The 22,276-nt window shown below is 38.2% G+C and overlaps 1 protein-coding gene across 1 annotated transcript; it reads right to left on the bottom strand.

Annotated features, from left to right (window-relative positions):
- Positions 1-124: 124 nt before the first annotated feature.
- On the bottom strand, positions 125-20,890 carry il34 (interleukin 34). The gene is made up of 7 exons (XM_054620321.1): positions 20,758-20,890; positions 8,863-8,966; positions 7,790-7,867; positions 7,277-7,354; positions 5,420-5,527; positions 2,082-2,265; positions 125-400 (listed from the first exon to the last, which is right to left on the bottom strand). The coding sequence occupies exons 1-7, from the start codon at positions 20,801-20,803 to the stop codon at positions 366-368; spliced, it is 633 nt and encodes a 210-aa protein (XP_054476296.1). The 5' UTR covers positions 20,804-20,890; the 3' UTR covers positions 125-365.
- Between the last annotated feature and the right edge of the window lie 1,386 nt (positions 20,891-22,276).

Genomic DNA, 22,276 nt, shown 5'->3' with positions numbered 1-22,276 from the left:
ATCCGAAGAGTTTGAGCTTTTACTGCCAAATGAGCTTTATTACATTTTAGCAGAAAGTCCATATGCTAATGAAATTGCCATCAATATTGTTGCTGTACATACAATATCATTCTGCTTTGGCTGATGGACAGTGTTTGTGTCTGCTTCAAATCATCAAGACAATCTTAGCTCTATTTAATAGATTTGGGAAAGACTTATTGATGTTCACAAATCAGACCTGAACTTTCTTGTTTCCATGTGGATTGTCCTTTTACCCCTCTCTCTATTGCTCAAGGGATATGATGATACCAATCCCCCATCATCAGTATCAACAGGGACACCTTCACCCCGCTGGCCTTTTCTCAGCTTTCAGGATGTAAGTCCGTCTATCTGCCTTTCCTCCAATTGGAAACACCACAGTCTGAAAAGTAGACAAGAAGAGAAACTTGAGTAACTCTCATAAATATTCCATCATTTCACCACATGTTTAACCAGCATGTTTAATGGTTCTGAACGTGGGAAAACTCAGATTAACTGAACTGAAGCACAATTATACTCTCAGGTTTCAACTTTTTGCAGAGTCACAGTGAAAATAGTTGCAGCTGTTCTTGGTTAACAGCAATATTGCTGGTGTTCACAAGATTGTGCTTAAACCACAGAGACTTGGACCACAGTAGCAGCATGTTGTTATCCGGTTCATTTTCAAACTATACATAGGCTTTCTTTAACAATGAGGCTTCTATTTCATATATGTTGTTAAAGTTCTAATTTATCTTATTTTATTATAATCTGAATACAGATATGGATTTTTACACTTTTACAAATCTGATTCTGAATACACATTTGCAGAATCCTCTACACAATCACAAATCTCAGTACGCTTTTAGAGATTATTTTACACATTTACAAATCTGATGGTGCACACGGAGATTGAAATACAATTACAAAACCCTCCACAAACATTTGCAAATAGTTTTGCTACAAAAATATCCCCATAAGATTGAGACATAACTTTTGGGGGGTTTTAATTTATGTATGTCATCTAATTCTGGCAAGATGGGTCAGAGGATAAGCTGGCACCGTAATGGATTCAGACCATTAGAGGAGCAGATGTGCTGCGAGAATCTTGAAAAACATTTTTTACTGGCTACACCTTCAGCGAACATATGGCAAAGGATTGTGTGAGTCACAGGCAAAACAAGAACGAAAGTGATTGTGAGGGATTGTTTATTCCGTTTTTTTACCCAGTAGAGTGCTGTGAAACTTCAACTCCAACTCGGAAGTACCAAAGACTGAAGTCCATCAAATGGCCAATTGAGGCTGGCTCGAAAAGCAACAATAGCCCCATTGAATTACATGTTAAAATGTTCAACCACAGAAAAAAAAAACTGTTTACAGCATGGTACAAGAAACTGTATTCGTCTCTATGGCTAAATTCCCCCTATCAGGTAGTACTACTTTATGTTCTGCTGAGTCACTTAATATTTACAGTATATTACTTTAAATACTGCTGGGTAACTATAGTGAATTTCTCCCTGGGGACAACTAAAGCTTTATTGGCATAATAACATCCTAATTTCTATATTGATTATATTTTGTATTGTTAATCTGATTTTGCAAAGTAACAAAAGCTGTAAGATAAATGCAGTGGAGTAACAATTACAATATTTGCTACCGAGATGTAGTAAAGTAGGGGTATAAATGGATAAAAGCGTCTGCTAAATGACTGTAATGTAATGTAATGTAATGTATAAAGTAGCAGAAAATAGAAAGACTTAAGTAGGTTAGGTTGGGTAATTTGGGACAAATAAAGTTCTACATCTTGGACTTGGGATTTCTGACAGAGAGCAACCGAGGACACTTACTTATTGGTTGCTGATGGCATGTGACATGAAGAAATCACACCCACTACAACATGTTTGCTCCACACAATTAATCCCATATGAGGCAAATCATGGCCTCAGTGTCTTGGCCAATGGCTGACCCAATATGTAGATGAAAAGCAAATGTTAATGGACTCAAACATACTAGAATGTCCTTCTATTCTTCATTTTAAGTTACAGCCTGCAATTTCACCAGAGGTTTTCTTTTGTTATACTTACAGTCCTGCTGCGCTTCTGTGCTGGCAAAGCACTCGCTGAAGAGGCAGTGCATGGTGTGGCAGAAGGTGTCCAGGAGAAACTTTGGTGAAGCAAATCGCCAGCTGGACTCTGGCACTCTGTCTGGCTCTTCTGTTAAATGATCCCAAGTGTCCTGGATGGTCTCTGGAAGCTCCTGCTGGAACACCTGAACACACGAAAAAACCCACACAGAAAAATGCATGAGTCAGAGACAGCCAAGTAAAATAAATCCATGGTCCATGAGGCGCTTTGTATCTATTAAAGTAAATACCTCATAAGAAATTAATCAGCAGCAGCATGAAAACAACTTTCACTGTGAGCATTTAAAAATGTGGTAATTCCGTGGTTCATTAATGAAAAATTGAAGAGAAAGCATAAAAAAATAAACTGAGCAGCGAATCACTTTTTTTCTACATCCTACAACCATTTTCAAATCCATAATATTTCAAAGTCTTCATGTGCAACTATGATTTATTTAGCCTTAGTCTGTCTCTGCATGCTGTGGGGGCTCACAACTTACATTCACTCAAGCAGGACCTTATTATATTATTATATGACCTGTGAGTTCACATCATTTTATATATTTGGTTGTCCTTACTGTTGTTCTTATTTGGTCACATAGTCACCTTAATCGTCAATATGGTGACAATGTCCTGTATGTCCAGCTGTTAGAAATTCACCAAAACAGGCTGGTACATGATTGATAATCAAAGTGAGTATGTTAAGTAAAGGTGTTCATGAAGTGTGAAGTCATTCATTGAAGTTAACTCCATTGCTTCTCTTATCTTAAAATGATCTCAATTCATTAAATTGAAACTGAAACCACCATTACCGAGCCTAACCCTAAGAAAACTCTGACATACATAGTCAATGCTTTGTCATTTTACAGCTAAACAGTACACTAAAATAGGTTTTTGAAACATTTGAAGCGAGATACAGGCAATACTGTAACAGAATTGTGATTCAGACTTGATTAGCAGATAATATAAATTCGGCTACGAATGGCGAATGACCTGTAAACTCGCAAATGCGTATCCATCATGCAACGTACAGCCGGATCTCATGCTCGTCATAGAAAATGAATAAGATCCGCCGACCTAACATACTTCGACGGATTGAGCTAATGATGCAAATATACAACATTTTTGTCGATCGCCTATTGGCGGGTCAACTCCAGCCAGAAATGTGTGTGGCGTTGTGTAGCGAAAGCAAGACACTACTCCTGTCGTCATTGCCTTCTTGACATTTTTTAATCAGAAATTGATGACAAAAATGTTTTCGAGTCGTCTATAGCCGTGTGTACCTCATATTTCTACATAAACATATGTGTACAAATGTATTTGTATAAACCATAAACAGTCTATGGGACAAACAATAATGTCACTGCTGTAGCGTACATCCACCAAGACATTAGAAAACTTAGTGTCTATGAGACAATCTGAACTTATCAACATCCTTCAGGAACTGCTCTCACAACCATAAAGGCACTTAGTGGTTGAACTCTGTTTTTACCCTGTGTCTGGACTATCTTAACATAAGACTTGGGGTCACTCTTGGGGTCACTCCATGTTTTATGACCCCAGCTTTCTGGGTTTTATGAGCATCCCTATTCCTGAGGACAAAGAAAAGCATCCAATTGTAATAAACAATTTAAAGAAACCTTTACTTGATATTTTAGTTCTAGTATCTAGAACCATCTATATTCTGTATTAAAACATCTGAGTTTATCAAAGTTATGTACAGTTATTTCTTAATTATAGCTTACTCTGTTTGCCATAATTTTAGTTTCCTGCCATATAACTCTATCTCAACCACAGCACAGGAAAACAGAGGAGGGAAGGAATGTTTTTTCTTCCCGTTTTTCTTGTTTCTCAGACAGAACACTGATGGGTGCTGAAATGTTGAGATTAATGTTATCCATTCATTTATTATGCATATAGGTAGACATACATGTATATCTACATAGCTCTGTCTGTGCCATGATAACAACGTTTTTCTATGTTGTGTAATTGTTTTAATCATTCTGTTTTTAAATTGATCAGGTTTTATTCAGTGATTTATATCACTGTTTGGTATCATTCTGCAGCCGGGATAGCACCGAGGCCTGCGATGCACCTGCGATGCACCTGCGATGCACCTGCGATGCACCAACGTGCTGAAGATTAATTCCAGCAACTATTGAGAGCAACAGACTCTTAAACTGGCAAAGATGCCGTAATGACCCCTGCTGCTACGAAGGGGGTGATAAGACGACTCATATACATATCAATAGAGGTTGCATTAAAACTGAGTATCTTTAAGTTGTTGTTAAAAAGTTGTTATAAATATTTTTCATTTATACATAAATCAGAAAAAAACATTCCTGAATCCTTCCGTCTACATTCAATATTAAGCAAATAACAAGTAAGACCAATCCAGATAAATATCACATGCATGTAATCTGGCTGTGATCTGTCCAGACTTACTGTCTGCTGACTTTAGACTCACTGTCTACTTCAACAGTTACCACAGGGCATTGTTTGGAGAATAACTGATAGGTCAACGGTAATTGTGCATATAAATAGTTGAAACATCTGTGTCTGTCATTTACTGTACAAAGTAGTCTAGAACAGTGGTCCCCAAACCTTTTCACCTCAAGGAATTCTAAACTGACACAAATTAGACCGCAGACCCCTATTCAATAATATTTTGTCCCCAGGTCGCTCCCTTTTTTTCCGCTTTAAGTTGTTTAATTACAGAAAAATGTATGGAATCCATGACCAAAATAGAGACAGAGACATTCTGTCATTGTTTTACTTATTTATAGAATAATAGCAAAAATAAATTATTCCACTGTTTTGCTGGGGACCCCCTGGAACCCTCTCAAAGACCCCTGGGGGTCCCGGACCCCACTTTGGGAACTATCGGTCTATAAAGTTTTTTTTTAAGTGCAGCTACAATTGGGCCAACATGGTTTAACAGATGTCGATGAGGACACATGCTACAACAGAATACACTGGACTGGAAGATCAGATTGGTGAACTAAATGTTATCAAACTGCCAAAGAACTCAATACACTGAAAAATATTCCTCTGCAGTTATTCACTGAATCACTGAGTGAACTAAAATTAACTCTTGTTGGAGCTTAACTAGAAACCATATTTAATTGTCTAATATGGGCATTCATTCCCTGTATTGATAATAGGATAAATGTGACATTCATCTCCTATCAATATCCCCTGACCCCTTCGGTCTGTGGGAAATTCCCTTACTAACTGAATTGCTTCATTTGAAGAGGAACTCGATGCAGCTGTGGTACAGATACATGAACTGAAGCTTACCTCAGCAGGATGCGACTGTACAAAGACGCCCTCCGCATCCCTAAAGCGTCTTTCCAACTCAGTGGTGTATGGACGTGAAGGATGTCTCTCTGGCATAACCCGGATGATCTGAAATTTTAATTTATCTTTTTAGTTTAAAACAAAAAGATGCTCTCAAACTAAAAGACAGCAAACAACACACTCAACCATCTTCTCCATTCAGGTATTTGACTCCTTGTACATAGACAACACAAAATGTGTTATAAAAAAAATCAGTGAAATGGATCAGTGAAAGGAATGGAATTCATAATTGCAATTTAAGGAAATGTATTTAATAAAAATGTGACTCAAAAAAGTTAGTAGTGCCTGCAAATCCTACAAAATTCTTAAGGAATACAATGTGCATTTTTTTTTTTTTTTTTTTTTTTTAAAGAGCCGTCCTCTAAGTAGCCACTGATGTGACAAACCTGAAAGGAGGTACAGTTTATTTTATTGTTTTGGACTGTTTTACAATTGGAAGCTGTACCGTCACTTCCAGCTATAAAATAAAGCCTAACCTGCTGGCCAAAGCCAGAAGAATTCGACTACCTGGAGCAGCTACCACCCCCACCTGCCTCGTAGGATCTGTTTATCCCTCAGGCAGGGAAACAGCCTGGTCCTCATGAAGGACAAAGAAGAAGATCTAATTGTCAAATCTGCAGTAAGCAGGGCCACGCTTTCAGGTTGCGGGCCCAGCAGATAAAATCTAAGCATAGTCAATTCTCCTAAAAGGCCAACATAGTACTTGACTGAGATCTTGTCACTCATGCAAAAGGATGGCTCTTTACTCAAGCTCAGCTTTTTTTCCAAATTTAAGATACAGAACAAATAGGTAAGAAACAAAAAAATACCTATAATTATAATCACTGTACTGAGAACATGTGATGGATCTGATGAAATCAAGTATTTTGTTGACTAATGATGCGGCAAAAGAGCTCCATTGGTTTCAACCGCTGTACTGGTGTGACGCAGTAGACTGTGATGGAGTGACTTACTTATATACTCAGACTAACTTAATACCACTCAGTATTAAGTTAACTGTGCATGAAGTGTGGCTTGAAAGTGTTGCCATTTTTGTAAGTGCTACTCACTTGGCTACGTGTGAAAGCACACTTACTGTAAGTGTTGATGGCTGCAAGTGTTGGCTTTGGGACAAACCAGCAGAGAGAGGGAACCCAACAGAACAAGAGTAGGCAAGAGAGACCAACACCAAACACAGTTAAACTAACTCCATTGGTGGTCATTTGCAGTTCCCACTTAATTCTAAGGATTGCAGAGGTTCAAGCCCCATGGCTCTGAGGTTTTGGAGAAACCAACAGAGTGGAGAGAGCTGAAGAACCCCATCCCACTAATTTGTCAGCAGCTAAGGTGTCAGCAGCTAAGGTGAGCGGCACATACTATTGTACGTGAAGGCAAAATGTGTGGGTGGTGTAGAACTACTCGAAACTCCTGTCCCTGGGCAGCATACAGTATGTGCTTGTTCCCTTAATCAGTCAATGACTGACATGTGATTTTAGAATTCTGATCTTTATTGACTGATTGACGAAGGTTTAGTCTTATGATTCAACTCAGAGCTGCACTTTATCTCTGTGTGGAAAAAAGTACAAGGACACATCTCAAAAAGTGAGTTGCTAACTGAACAACTGTGGACTTCACTGAAAGCACTACAAACCTTTTCCTATCTGAACAGCGTTTGATTTGTGCCGTGCAGTGAACGGCTGAATGATGGTCATGCTTCAGCTGTTAGCATTTTATGACCATCAACCAATTTAAATAACCTTTTTATAGTGGACAAAATAAAAAAAACTCTAAATGAATGCATTTTTACAATATTCCTACCTTTTTTAACACGCCTTGGTTGACCTGGAACCACAACCTCTGGAGAACCAGCTCATCCAACCCCTCCACCTGTAACCTCTGATGTGTTGAGCAGAGGAGATAAATGTTATCAACAGGTTTATCAGATTATGTGAATCTGCAACACAAAGAAGAATGTTAAGGAACAAAGTTTGGCAAATTTATTTCGTTTTTCATCAGCGTTTAGCACTGAACTGTGAATATATAGAAAGGGAAGACACATTTGTCATTATGGTTATGCAGATTCAGGTGTAGTTAGAGTTTTGTTAGTCTCCATAGCCAGACCTTTGTGGCATAAAGAAACACATCCCACTGACCAAGTGTCGTTATTTGAGTTGCCAATGAGAATGTGTTTAAAGTCACAGACTTTAAGTCTGGTATTGTGAGGCTTTAAAGGCACATGGCAAGCATCATCTGAGAACACTCCTCCACCTTGTCCTCTGACAGGAAAATGAAAGGTGTTAACTGATCAAGAGACGGCGTTGTGGCGTTTACCATTCTGTTGATGTCTGACAGTTTAAAGATTTCCTTATGATGAACCCTGATGGTGTAGTTGATAGGGAAGTTGTGCTTCTGTGATGCAAAGACAGAGAGAGAGACAGAGAGAAAGGGAGAGAGAAAGAGAATAGATAAACATTTCAGAACTCAGATAGCTTTAAACCTTGTTAGTCTTTGATTAATTGACTATGACATTTAAACAACTTCTCACAAAATCCCACACAAATATAAAACGTTCAATCAGAGTAATAAACCATACATGTGTCATGTTATATTTATGACCAAGTCATTAATTCCATCAATGACCCATCTGGGCCAATCACTAATGAGTTCTGCATGGATTAATACGACACATACAAGTCAGTTTAAAAAAACAGCATCCGAGATATTGTGCATGATGGATAAAGGGAAAGTACTGATCCATTGTGTGCCTCAATTTAATTGTTCATGACAATTATCGACCCGAAATGAGAATTTAAAGGGACACTCCACCAATTTTCCACAACAAGGTTGTTTATTTGTCGTACTCGGGCTGTGAAAACGGTTCTATACTGCCTTCTACCACTGTGGTAGAGCTTTGTCAACTGATATCATAGTGATGTCATTAGGGTGATCAAACTGGGCTTGGGGACTACAAACTACAGACGTGGGAGTTTACCAGGCAGAGAGGGTAGACGAAATACACAACATTATCGAGTTGCATTATGGGTACTGTAGGAATAAGTGTTTAAGGAGCCTGTCCTTAATTAGGAACTAAAAGTCAGAGTATCTCTGCAACCAATATTTTTCAAATGTATCTCTTGCAAGTACCTAGACTTTACGGAATTGTACTGAATTGATGGGAGTGCCCCTTTAAGTTCCATTGGTACAGAAAACAATGCTTTATTTTTTGTGGAAAATCTCTTGCTGTTTATTTCTTTTGTTCTAAAAAACCTTCTAAATGACCCTAGAATACACAAGTTTCATACACAGATGATGATATTTAGAACGTGTTTATGTAAGGGTGAAATTTGCTTGCTTGCTTCCAAAAGGATTGAGACATGCTTGCAACCATGCCATTGTTCTCTCACCATGTACCGTCGCCTGTGGCTGAGGCTGTCGTTGATCGTCCTCAAGGGTGTGCACATGCTGGCTGGTGTCGGGGCCATCAGAACAGGCGATAGCAGAAACAGGCCTACGGGATCAGAAAACACAGAAGATGAGATTGCATTTGCTGTCATTCCATTCCGACTTTTCACACTGCCCACCGGGCATGTCCCGATCAATTGTTTGTAAAGAATACAGTGAAAGTATAAAGTCTGGCAGAAACGAGGGAAGGAAGCATACTACATGTTGCCTGTCTCATTATTCCACTGTTCTTGACAAAACAGAATTATGATCTGACTAATTACCTATACCCTCACTTCCGATAAGGAAAACATTCTGATTTCAGGACACTCCTCATGACAAAGAAACAAAATACTGTAGTCTATGTCTTATATATAATATATAATTCAACCTACTAGTTTCAAGATATTTTTAATCCAAGTAAGTAATAAAATAAAAGTACAAACAGTTGTTTCCTATTTTGATAAATAACCACTAAAGAGGACAATTACAAAGTCAAACTATTCCATTTAGAATTTTGGAAGGTTTACATATACTTTCGGATGATTGAAATTATGTCATCCACTTGCCATACTGTGCTTTACACCTTCAGAAGCATTTCTATTGACATTTTAGGAAAAACTAATATACTGTGATGTATAGAGTTACCACCCATGCTTCAAAATGATACCTTGATATATTTTTTGTCCATACCACCCAGCCCTAGCTCAAGCTTTCACAATTAATATATAAAGACATACTATATTAAGTGCGTCAGAAACTTTTTCTGACACACTTAAGAAGAATTTTATATGACTACAAAATATAGATTAGAACAAATGCAAACAAATGTGTTAACAGTTGAAGAGTCAATTTGTGAATGCTTTGCAAAGAAAGATAACTTACTTATTCACAGATGTGTATTATATCTCAAGGAATCTTTTGGAAGGCTATTGGAATGAGGTAAACCGAAGGTCCAAAACCCACAGGTCAAGCGCTCTTCCTATTACCAAATATATGTTAGCTAAGCATAACATATCAATTGTGGTTCATGTTATTTTGCATCAAAACTCAGTTTCCTTAAGCCTTTCATTCACTATTTTGATGTGTCTCTGTGCATTATCTGCTTCTCAGGAATTAAAGTACTCTTATGCTTTATAAATAATTTCGAGTGTCAAGATCCACCGTGGTTGACCTTGGGGTCTCAGGTACAGTTTCTGAAAGAAGATTATTAGTTAAAATTTAAAAATAAAATATTATTTATCCTCGTTGTCATCACATTTCAGTTTACATTATAGTTCAGTCCTTGCCTGCAACAAATGCATTTGAACACTTTATAAATCTGTAAATAACCACTGAAGAGGACAATTACAAAGTAAAAAGATACACTTTATAAAGTGTTCAAATGATTAGTTTCTGTATCTGGTTTGGCTTTATATAAATTAATTGTAATCATTTTCGCATGTTTTCCGTGGATTGTCTCCCTTTTATGAAACCAGTCTGATCTGGACTGCACAAGTAGTCCTAACAAGCGTCAGCTTCTGTAGATGTGGTGTCATGGTCAGGAGTATATAGCTCAGAGTAGTAATGTCCGAATGTTTCATTTGTTGTGGTTTGGTCTTGAGTGGTGTTTCTGGAGATATCCACTAATGATTTTATGTTTAAGTTTTCAGTTTGTTGTTTCAATTAAATTAACGATAAGTTTACCAGTTATATTTCCAAATTTGAAATTCTGTTTGAGCAGATTCTGTTGTTCATGTAAGGTTTTGAGTAACTATTTGCTAAACATGTCTGTGTGTGTTTGAGAGGCTAGGATATCCAGTCTCTTCACATTCTTCTGTATAAAATGTTCTATAGTGTTCCTTTCTTTTAGTTTTTTTGATGGAATATGCTATTATTTTACTTCTTAGAACTACTTCTTCTTCTGGTTTCTAGAATAGGATACCCATAACTGTTCGAAATAATTTATAAAATCCAGGTGAGGTATTAAAGCACCATCTGTGTAAAGTGTGTGGGTAAATTCATGATAGTATTTTGAGGGTGATAGGGTTATAGTCAGGAATAATGATACAGTGGATGATGGATTATATGGCTCCATGTGTAAAAGAGTTGATGAAAACATAGTCAATGTGGGGATTTTTTTGTGGTTTAAGGAGTGGTAAGACATTTTTTTTGTCTGGTTTGTGTAGTTTCTAGATATATGTCAGTCCAAATTCAGGCATATATTGTTGCGTTTTAGACGAGGAGTAGAGAGGCTTAGGGGGGTTGAAATGGAGGAGTGATTCAGCTCTGGGTTAAATTCAAAGTTAAAATCACCTTCTAATATGGGAATTTGGGAAATTGGCTAATTCTTACAAGAGGTTTTGAAAGAAAATGGGGGAATCTGTGTTTGGGCCATACATACTGTTAAACTGTCTCTTTCAATGTTGCTGTTGATGGTAATGAAACTCCCATCAGGATTGGTTGCAGTTGATTAGTGAGAGTATGTGTTTTTGCTGTCCACCAATTTCGCCTCCATACCTTTCATACAGAACAGGTGGTCTGAAAGGGGCTACAGACAGACAGACAGGTAGACAGACAGACAGGTAGACAGACAGACAGACAGATGAAACAAGGTGGATATATAGATATGCAAGTAGATTCTGGAGTCTTATGTGAAATAATTGAATTTGTCCATTTGGATTTGAGTCATTTTTGTACAGTTTTCACTTTTCAGACCTGGAGGTTGCCTCTTGAAAAAAAAAACATAAATCATTGACTCTCCTTACAGTCTGCACCACAAAGCATTCCTGGGTAACAGGACTACCAGGATCCACTGACCTTAACATTTCACGCACAGTTGATGACATATGTGCCTGTATCAGTATACTTCGTGTTCTGGCTAAACTACAGGGACATCTGAAGAAATACCCATATACATATTTAACAATATGTATATGGGTATTTTACTGTGATCAGGAAATAATATTATCTTTGTATTATCTTGTGTTCTGGCATAACTACCCGGACATCTGAAACAAATATATGACAGATGTCTGACTCTGTTTGTGGAAAACTGAATGTTGTCTAGACATCTGAAATCAATCATCCGTAGCGACTGAAGTACATTTTTTCCTGAGGCTATAATTCTTTGATCATAACATTCTAGGGAGATATCTTTGGAGGTCTTAAAAATAAATGTTCAGCACATTATTAAAACTGAACAGAAAATGTATTATGGTGTTTTTTTCCTGCCCAAAGTATAGTACTCAATGACAGTGTACCGTATTTTCCGCACTATAGGGCGCACTGGATTATAAGGCGCACTGTCAATGAATGGTCTATTTTCGATCTTTTTTCATATATAAGGCGCACCGGACTATAAGGCGCATTAAGCGAAACAAAACAGTCAGTCAGTCAAACTTCCTCCACTTCCGTACCATTGATTCATTAATGTTGAATTCTCTCGCAGCTGCTCTATTCCCATGTTCTCCTGCGTGACTGATAGCCTTGAGTTTGAAGTCCGCGTCGTAAGCGTGTCTCTTGACAGGAGCCATGTTGGGGTCCTTATACACACACACTGTAATATGATGGTGAAGCACAGTATGTATTACTCCGCGACGCTCCTGACTACGGTAGCCGTAATGCTGCAAGCGGTGCAGCTTTGTAGTTTACTAAGTCGTACTAAAACATTTTGACAGAGCGCCGTGTACCACACAAAATCGCTTCAAGGTCAGTAAGCACAACCAGAATTAATCCATATATAAAGCGCTCCGGATTATAAGGCGCACTGTCGTTTTTTGAGAAAATTAAAGGCTTTTAAGTGCGCCTTATAGTGTGGAAAATACGGTACTTAAAACTTGAATTTGGCATGAGTATAAATATATGTATTTCTCAATTGAAAAAGATATGTATTTAAAGAATACAACTTGCAATGAATGCTTTATAGAGTTAAATTTTTCAAGTAAAGCACTGACTTGTGAGTTATTTGGTTTACTGGCAGTATCCTGTAATTATGGAAGGATGGGAGGGCAGAACCTTGATAAAATGGGAATCTTGAGTTCTGTCATATTTAATCCTTGGTCAATGCTTCTATTCACTTTAGTTTGTCACCATGCATTTAAGGCCAGACAATTATGAGGACTACATAATCACATGATTGTCATGGGTGAAAAGGGTTTTGATACTGCCCTTTGCTGCAGGTTGTGGACATTAAAACCAAACATATTAATGTACAAAAGATCTATAAAGGTCAAAATTATAGAGGAAGAGCCAGCAGCTAATGTTTCTGATAATTAAGCTGTGTGTTTATCTCATCAGTGCCCTTTCTTTGGATATAATGATTTGTTAAAGATAAATTTAGACCCAGTTAGATCCAGCCAGTTTGCCCTGTCATTGATTCATATTCATCTATACCACGCAGCTATCTATATCCTTATGTTTTAGCCAGCACTCCCAGAAGATAAATGGTCAATTTTATTTATTAACGTACCAGTACCAGGTTTTAAATACAGTAGCTGCTTGAGCCATTAAGCAACGCCTTTCATATTAGTTCAGTTTGGAAAAAGTTGCGAGTTCTGCAGATGCCAATACGGCTCTGTACAACTTTCAGCAGCTTTGCATGTGACGTGGGGAAGAAAGTTAATCATTTAGCAAGACAGAGGATTATCATTTTCAACTGTCACCAAATAATTTAATTATTTGTAATGTAAGCAAATTAGTGCCAACTCCCAGAAACACTTGGCTGTTGTCCAGTTAGTGCATTCTATTGTAGGCTTGAATCTGCGCTTGTTTCTTTGCAAAAAGAAACATCCATCTTATTATGAAAACTTAAGACCAGATTGTGTGGTTTTTCTCTAGGTCTAGCCAGCTGATTGCATCATGGCAGTGTAAGTGGGTTTCCATTTTTTACTCAGTATATTTATAGTGTAGCTTTCCTTTTTCTTAGAAATTTGATTTTCTCTCACTGTCTCACATTTCTCCTCTTACTCAGATACAAATAATACACACAGAGAAAAGCACTTCCCTTGAGGTGAGACATATGTTATTTAAAAAAGTGAAATGGGACTCAGTACTGTGTGAAACATTGGGTTTCGAAAAATGAATGAAATTAATCCTGAACAGAAACATAGGTTGAAAGATATGCAACTAACCTCATGTCCACAGCATTCTCACCACACTATTTTCTAACCATTTAACATCTATTCAGGTAGAAATGCACCTCTTAACATCCTGAAACTCAAATGCTCCAACCCCTGACATCTAAAGGTGTTCACCCTGTGCCGGTGAGCTAGGCATAAACATAGCAAAAGTAATGCGCTTAAGACAAAAACGTAATAGTAAGGATGTAGCCTAAGTCTTTGGCCCCTGAGAAATGACAACATGTGGCACACGGGGTGGGTAGTCAAACAGCAAGAGATTGACGCACTGTTCTTTGACTTGTGTTCTGTGTGTCATAGGGGTTAGACGTTAAACAGAGATGGGTCTTAAATCACCCGCATTCTCACAAAAACATTATCACGATACAATTTCACCTCCAACTTAAGAACTGCATCATACACATGAAGCTTAGGAAGGAAGTACAGCTCTATGCTCTAATTTGTTTTATTATTTCACTGAATTATACAAACAGCAGATAACTTGCATCTATAATATAACAGGTCAGACAGTAAGTACACTTAATGTTTACATGCATGTCACTCTACATTGCAAAAGAGATGCTAAAAGTAGGATGCCAAATTTTAAAATGAAAATAAAACCAAAACCATAAACCAAACAAAGTGGGGTGAAAAGCTTAGGTTACCACAATTGCGCAACAGTCCTTTACAAAATAAATCTTTCCCATACATGTGGTTCAGCAGTGTAAACATCTTAAGTTCAATGGAGAAAATACATACTGTGCCACATTGTTGCAGTTATATATCTTTTATCACTTCATTACACAAAATGTCTTCTATTGGATCAGCTGCAGTGAAAGTATGCTGACAATAGTATCACAGTATCTCCATGAACACACCCTCCTATAACTCTTTATTCTTTCTTCCCCCGTCTACATTTACCCCTTCACCTATAATAGTTGTGTGGCATTTTCTGCCATGACATAAAGGTAGTAACATTGTAACATTGACACTGTGCAGTGTTTATGTGTCAGTCCTAAAAAATAAAAATACAAAGAAACTTTTGCTGGTATAGTTATACCAAATGCTGTTCAATGTGTCATTTGAGCAGATTTCTACACACTATTTTGCATTGATTTGCCCAATTTGGAGCGCTTTAAACTTTGAACTTCCTGATTTATAACTAAAAGACAAACCTTTTGCAGCATTTTTACTTAAAAACTGACTTGTTTCCAAAATAGGAACTACCATTTAAATAGCTGGTCATGTTTATGTATGATGCTTGACCATCTATCTAGACACCAACAATCTGCCAGTGCCTGCATCACATACAAGTCTCCTCTTGCATCTGGAAAACACTGAGATGAAGACAAACACTTGAACTTGACAGAACCAAAAGTGACATGACGTATTGTCTTACAACCACATCAACACTTTCTTACAACAATGATATTTTTCTTTCTGTCCATTTTCTACTCCAACTTATCCTGTTGAAGGCTGTGGCACAGCTGGATCCTATCACAGCATGCATTAACAAAGATGCAGAGAGACACGCATGTCAGGTCACCAGTACAGTGATAGCACACAACGAGGGATGAACACATTCACACTGAATAAAGTGTAAAAAAGGTAAAGAAAGTACCTAGCCATGATTATGCAACAGGCATTGCATTTGGCAAGTTGCCAAATAAGATTAAATCAGATTGGCTCAACCCTACATTAAAAAATACACTGTATCTACAAGTGGACATGTGCATTTTTGAGGGGAAAAAGCCACAAAAGCTTAACTTTACTGACAGTCCTGCATTGTATAATACACCACAAAGCATCCATCAGTAACACGACTGCCAGGATACACTGACCTTACCACTTCACACAGTTGATGACATATGTGCCTGTATCAGTATGCTTCGTGTTCTGGCTAAACTACAGGGGCATCTGAAACAAATGTATAACAGATGTCCGACTGTGTGACTTGACATTTGAAATCAATCAACTGCAAAGAGATTAAAGTTCATTTTTCCCAGAGGCTGTAATGCTTTGATCATAAGATTTGAGGGAGATATCTTTGGAGGTACTACAGGTCAGGAAATATATTATGGTGTTTACCTGCCAATAGTATATACGCAATACCAGTGTAATTAAACTTAAATATATGTATTTCTCAATTGAAAATTCCATGTATTTGAAAAAAAACACATTTTACAATTAATGTTTTATAGAGTTACAGTTTTTAGTATAGCACTAAAGTGTGAGTTATTTGGTCTACTGGTAGTATCCTGTAATTAGGAGAGATGGGGATGGGAGAACCCTGGTCAATACTTCTTTTCACTTTAGTTTATCTGCATGCTTTTAAAGCCAGACAATTATGAGGACTAATGATTTGTCAAAGTTTATTTGTTTGAATTCAAGTTACTGGTTTCACATACAGTAGCTACTAGGATCCAATACTGCAAGTTCCATTAAGCAACACTTTTAATATTATTTTAGTGCCAATGCGGCTCTAAACCACTTTCAGCAGCTTTGCACGATGTGGGGAATAAAGTTAATCATTAAGCAAGACAGATGATTATCAATTAAAATGATCACTAGACAATTGAAGTATTTGTACATAAGCAAATTAACGCCAACTCCCAGAAACACTTGGACGTTGTCCAGTTAGTGCATTCGGTTGCAGGCTTGAGTCTATGCTCCTTTTTATGAAAATAAAAGACCAGAGCTAGTGATTGAAGACTTTTTCAAGGTCTAGCCAGCTGAATGCATCACGTTATGTGACACCACATTTACACTGGACCTAGAAGCACTGCGCCATGTCAATTGTCAAACTTGCAGTAGTCTGGCTGCTCACAACAGAAGCGAGTTTTTCTGCGCTTGTCGAAAAGCAAATCTGTCCCTCTGCTGTTTTAAATAGAGCTGAACTCACTGTCTGTCTGTCAGCTTGTATGTGTCTGTGTGTGAATTTATCACTGCTCGTTGCGCTGTCTAGACTTAACTGACAAATACTTGGAATAAGTTTGAAATTTAAGAAACAAAATCCAAAAACAGCAGTGACATAAGCTATACCTGATAAATACAGTGGATTAATATTTATATTAGATCATGTGTGAGGGAAATGGAGGGAATTTTATAGAGTGATAACTTGCCAGCCTGCTACACCAGGAAGCTACTCCAGCCTGACCGCAGGGGAGATAAGTAGACTGATTATCCAATTATCTGGAGGTACAGGGCCACCATACAAGACAGAGCTGTCTCTCACACAACAAAATCCTCCAACTGCCACATCAGGCTGTGTTGACTTAACATTTGTTAGCTACATCATACTTGCTCACCTGCTAAGATGCTAAGAAAAAGAAGATCTTTAACTTAACTAATGTACAATGGCAATAAAGTAGTCCAGGAATGTGAAATATGAGTTTACAGATAATTACAATCCCTTCTTGGATTGTGGAGGTTGGTTTATGGCTTTTTGCTGGTTTGTCTTATTGATTCTTCAAAGATCATTTTGTGTGTATGCACTGCAACAAACAGCGCATTGACTATAAATGCCTCTGTGCATGCTAGTAGCTTGCACACCATTTGTGGAGGCTAGCGCTACAGAAAGAAAAGCAAGTAAGCTATAAACAAAGCTTTAGTGGGCCTGATCTCTGACAACAAATAGAAAGCCTACCTAGAGAAAATTAGTCACCTGGAGACCTGGTGAGAACAACCTCTCTTTGAATGTCAACAATACTAAGGAGATGATAGTGGATTTTGGGAGAGGAGAGGAACTACCAACCCCTCAGAATTAACGGGGCCCCGTTGAAGAGTGCGGAAAACTTCAAATACCTTGGGGTCTGCATCACAGAGGATTGAGCAGGGTCCCTTATGTCGACACGTTGGTAAAGAAAGAAAGGCCGTCAGCGCCTCGACCAACTCAGATGCCCAACGGAGTGCAGGCTGCCCCTCAAGGTGCTAAAGTAATTCTTCATCTGCACCATAGAGAGGCAGCATCACCGTCTGGTGTGAGAGCAGCACTAGGCGGGACCACCTGGCAGATGGTTATGCTCTCAACAGAACACACCATGAGTTAAGCATAAACGACGACTGAGAGGATCATAAAAGACCCCAATCATCTCAAAAGCAGACTCTTCTCTCTGTTGTGGTGAAAGAATGGCTGCCTCACAACTGCCACCGCTCGCTGGGGATATGTTGTGAGCCATTTAGGAGGCAATCAAAATTAAAATTAAAATAAAAATCTCCTGCACCTATAAACTGCTAGCCTGCAGCAAAACTAGGGTAATAGTTCAAGGCTTCTTAATGTCACTAAAAGAGCCTTTGATACAAGAAAACACTGCATCCGTGTATATTCTCAGGGTGTTAACAAAGGCTTCTAAGCATCCATCCATCCATCCATCCATCTTCCGTAACCGCTTATCCAGTTAAGGGTCGCGGGGGTGCTGGAGCCGATCCCAGCTACACGGTGGTGTAGTGGTTAGCACTGTCGCCTCACAGCAAGAGGGGCCCGGGTTCAATTCCCGGAGTTTGCATGTTCTCCCTGTGTCAGCGTGGGTTCTCTCCGGCTTCCTCCCACAGTCCAAAGACATGCAGTTTAGGTTAATTGATGACTCTGAAATTGCCCGTAGGTGTGAATTTTGAAAAATGCAAAAAAGACAAGGTGTTGGGGGGAATTTTCTATATCAGTGTTTTTATGTGATTATCTATAGACAATGTGAATTTAAATAAAATGCTGTGATAAATTTCTTCACAGACAGGTTCACTTTCTTTGAACTATTCAAACCTCATATATCTTCAAGAAAAACAGCACTATTTTCAAGGATCAAGGCAAAGAGGTCAGTTAAGGCACCAAGACTTAAGGGCATGGAAAATTGGCATTGTGATGGATGAAGATGGACATCCCACCCATGGTGTAGCTGGGAATGGGCTGAAGACAGCTGTGCATCATCATCATAAACAGATAGCTAAGGTTGGAATAGGAACAGGTGTTAAGAAGTGGGGACAAGGAAAGGTTAAAAGGATGAAAATGCAGGTTTAGCAAGACAGTGAGAGATGGTAAACGGCAGTAAAGAGAAACTGCAACACCAGTTCTCAATGAGTGACTCTGCTTCTGTCTGGAGAGGTCTCAGACAGAATGGCTTACACCCAGCAAACCACCTGAACATGTTTTACTGTTGCTTCAAAAGACAGTGGGACAGACCAGACACCATTCCTCATGACCCTCTTTGAGTTCCTTCCCTCTGGCAGGAGGCTGCGTCTGGTCAAGACCAACACCTCATGCAACAAAAACTGTTTCTTCCCTTCCGCAGTTGGGCTCATCAACAAAGCCTGTGACACCCACTGACACTGACTTTTACATCCCCAGGTCAATTAGAGATATTTTTATATCCCTGCACATCTCTTCACTTTAAAATACATTTTACACTTTAAAACCACACTTAGTTTAACATACTCTTGATTTGTTTGTTTATTCTATTGTAAATTTTCATATTTTGATTTTGAAATTATGTCTTATACAATTGCACTGTGTTTATTGGTATGCAACAATTACCAAGCCAAATTACTTGTAAGTGCAAATGTACTTGGCAATAAACCGATTCTGATTCTGAATGGGAATAATGCAGTGGGTATGTTAGGGCCTATCATCAGTCATGTTAAACCAACCTCTACTAGGCTCTGTGACAGAAGGTTTAAGAACCTGCTGAACCTTTCTTGTTTTAGGGAGAAAATTGAATCACAGAGTTTCACAATGATTGAAAACAGGAGGTACTACACACTGTGCATTCTCAGTTATTCACCAGGTAATGGTGAAAATGTAAACACCTGTATTAATAGACAATTAGTGATGGCATTTATCATATGATGAAAAAAATGTGTCCCTTATAGTTTCAGTTGAATGTTATCTTATCAATGAATATTTTGTTCGTACAACTATTGAGAGGTTCACGAAAAACTCTAAACGAATGAAAGCATAAATGCTCTCAAGTGCGACAGGAACTTCCTGTTCCCACCCGCACCCGCATGCCTAGTGTACGTGAATAGTTGTGCGATATTTGTGTTTTCAGGCATGTTAGTATGGACGGAAATCATTTCACAAAAGGTGTGGGAACACCTGTGTAGATGTAGATCATTTTTGTTTTAAAACCCCAATTTGAAACAGTAGCGTTCAAATAGCGTTTGTCTAGTGAATTTTCTTGAGGGGCAGCCAGCCTAGTGGGGAGTCACACCTTAACTTACATGCTACTTATCTTAAGATGGTCATCGTGTGATTCAAGTCATATTGAAGTGTTAATTGTTTTAGAGATCCCTTCTTAAAATAGTTTTATTGTAAGTGATGGGGGACAAGATCTACAGTCCTCATTATATGTAAACAGATTCTAAAAAGCATAAGCTAATTTGAGGAAGAGTGAGTATCTCTTCGTCTTTTTAGTATTCCCTCTTTGTTTTATTATCCCTCTGCCACGGCTCAGCAAGCAAAAAGAGTCCATAAAAAAAAGAAGGCTTCATACATAAACTTTGGAAGTTACATACTTGATTTAAATAACACCTTATTACTATTGAAAATCATATTCGACTCAACTGAACTTTTAATTTTGTTTTAACTTTCAGATTCACCCTGACCTGGCAGCTATCTGCAAATTATTTGCACACAAATACATAAAATTTAAATTTTCACACAAGGACAGAAACAATAACCAGCTCAGCACCAACTGAAGAGGCAAGGGCCACCACACACACACACACACACACACACACACACAAAAAAAAAAACATGCAGATGTCTCTTACCCAAAAGGCCTCCCAGCAGGTAGACTGAGGTGGACAGTTGGACCATACTCTTGAGCTTAAGTCCTCGAATCCACAGTGCTTTATCTCAGCACGGTGTGTAAACACACATACACAGGGCCGGCCACACACACAACACTGATGACTGCAACTCTTCGGTGTGTGTTTGGTGGGACACACATGGGTTATCGGGTAATCAGATCTTCATTGCACTGTTGAGCATCTCTGGAACATGCCAGCAGAGACAAATCCTGGATTTAATGGATCTTGAACTTCTGCTGTCTCCCTGCTGCTGACAGTCTAAAAACAAGATACAAAAAACAGTCAGGGAGCTAGATAAGGATATAAACAAACAGACAAACAACAAAATTGGCAGTGAACCCCACTGAAGAGATTAGGCCTGAAAAGTCTTTAATTACAATTTTGGCATATTTTGATATAATAGTTTATGTAAAGGGTTAAGAGTTAAAGGGTTGAATAAAATAACAAAATAATCATTGCGGAAGACTAGTTAACTCAAGCAAGTTTCCTCTGCAGGTAGACTTATAATAATGAAAAGATATGCAAAGCTATTGCAGCCTTGAAGGTAGAATGTTAAAAGATAATGCGTCTCACAGCATCATATATCAATGGAAAAATTGACAAATTAACGATGGAGAGCACTGAACAATGCTGTTTGTTTATAGTTTGATGCTCATATTTGTTTTAAAAAAAAAAGAGAGAAAGTGAAACTAAAGCCCTGGCTAACACCTGCAGAACCCATGACCTAAATTCATTAAAAAAAAAATTGCAATCTGTTAGCTATCATATAAAACCTGCACCAGCCTACTCCGACTCACACTACAGTATCTGACCTGGACACCTGCACTGATTTATTTTGATGGGAAGAATGTTGTTCCAAAGGCAAATCCATTCCTTTTTGAATGTTGGTCTCTTCTGATGAATTCTGTACAAGGTCTATTTCAGTCAAGATATTTGATCTAGCTGTTTGTTCACTCATTCATTACAAGCAATTTCAGATTCTGATAAAATATGGGGGGGGGGGAGCAATATGGGGATATCCTGCAATCATCATGCAATGTTCTAAAGCCCATTCTGGAAAAAAAAAAAATCACTGAAAAGTGCATGTGTGATACAAGTCTGCCCAGTAGTTGTTCAAAGGCATCAACGAAATCCTACCGCCAATCACGGCTGGTTAAAAACATACAAGTACAACTGTTCAGAAGACTAGTTTATCATCTAAATGAGCTGTGACTTGAAGTTTAGAAGGCACACTGGACAGTTTCTAGACTTATAGAATCTTCACAAACTGATAAAGACATCATATTTGTACGTTAAATATCAGATGGTCAGCTGAGTATGAGAATGAGGGCTGCTACTTACAATTATTATCAATATATATATATATATATATATATATATATATATATATATATATATATATAAGGAAGGCAATGCAGGTCTGACGGCTGGAGGGCTGATCGGGAGAGTAGGTCCACCATTTTGGTCAAAACTTACGTTG

The sequence above is a fragment of the Anoplopoma fimbria genome, chromosome 19 (assembly GCF_027596085.1).
Source record: "Anoplopoma fimbria isolate UVic2021 breed Golden Eagle Sablefish chromosome 19, Afim_UVic_2022, whole genome shotgun sequence".
NCBI classification, from domain to species: Eukaryota; Metazoa; Chordata; class Actinopteri; order Perciformes; family Anoplopomatidae; genus Anoplopoma; species Anoplopoma fimbria.
The sequence above is the reverse complement of the archived record's forward strand: the minus strand, read 5'-3'. Positions and strand labels throughout refer to the sequence as shown.

Excerpts from the sequence above, each read along its gene's own strand:
- il34 (XM_054620321.1), bottom strand. The coding sequence starts at position 20,803 with ATGGTCCAACTGTCCACCTCAGTCTACCTGCTGGGAGGCCTTTTGG. Across the intron at positions 7,355-7,789 it reads TGTCAGACATCAACAGAATG|AGGTTACAGGTGGAGGGGTT; the intron begins GTAAACGCCACA and ends TCAACACATCAG. Across the intron at positions 2,266-5,419 it reads TACAGTCGCATCCTGCTGAG|GTGTTCCAGCAGGAGCTTCC; the intron begins GTAAGCTTCAGT and ends TCGTGTGTTCAG.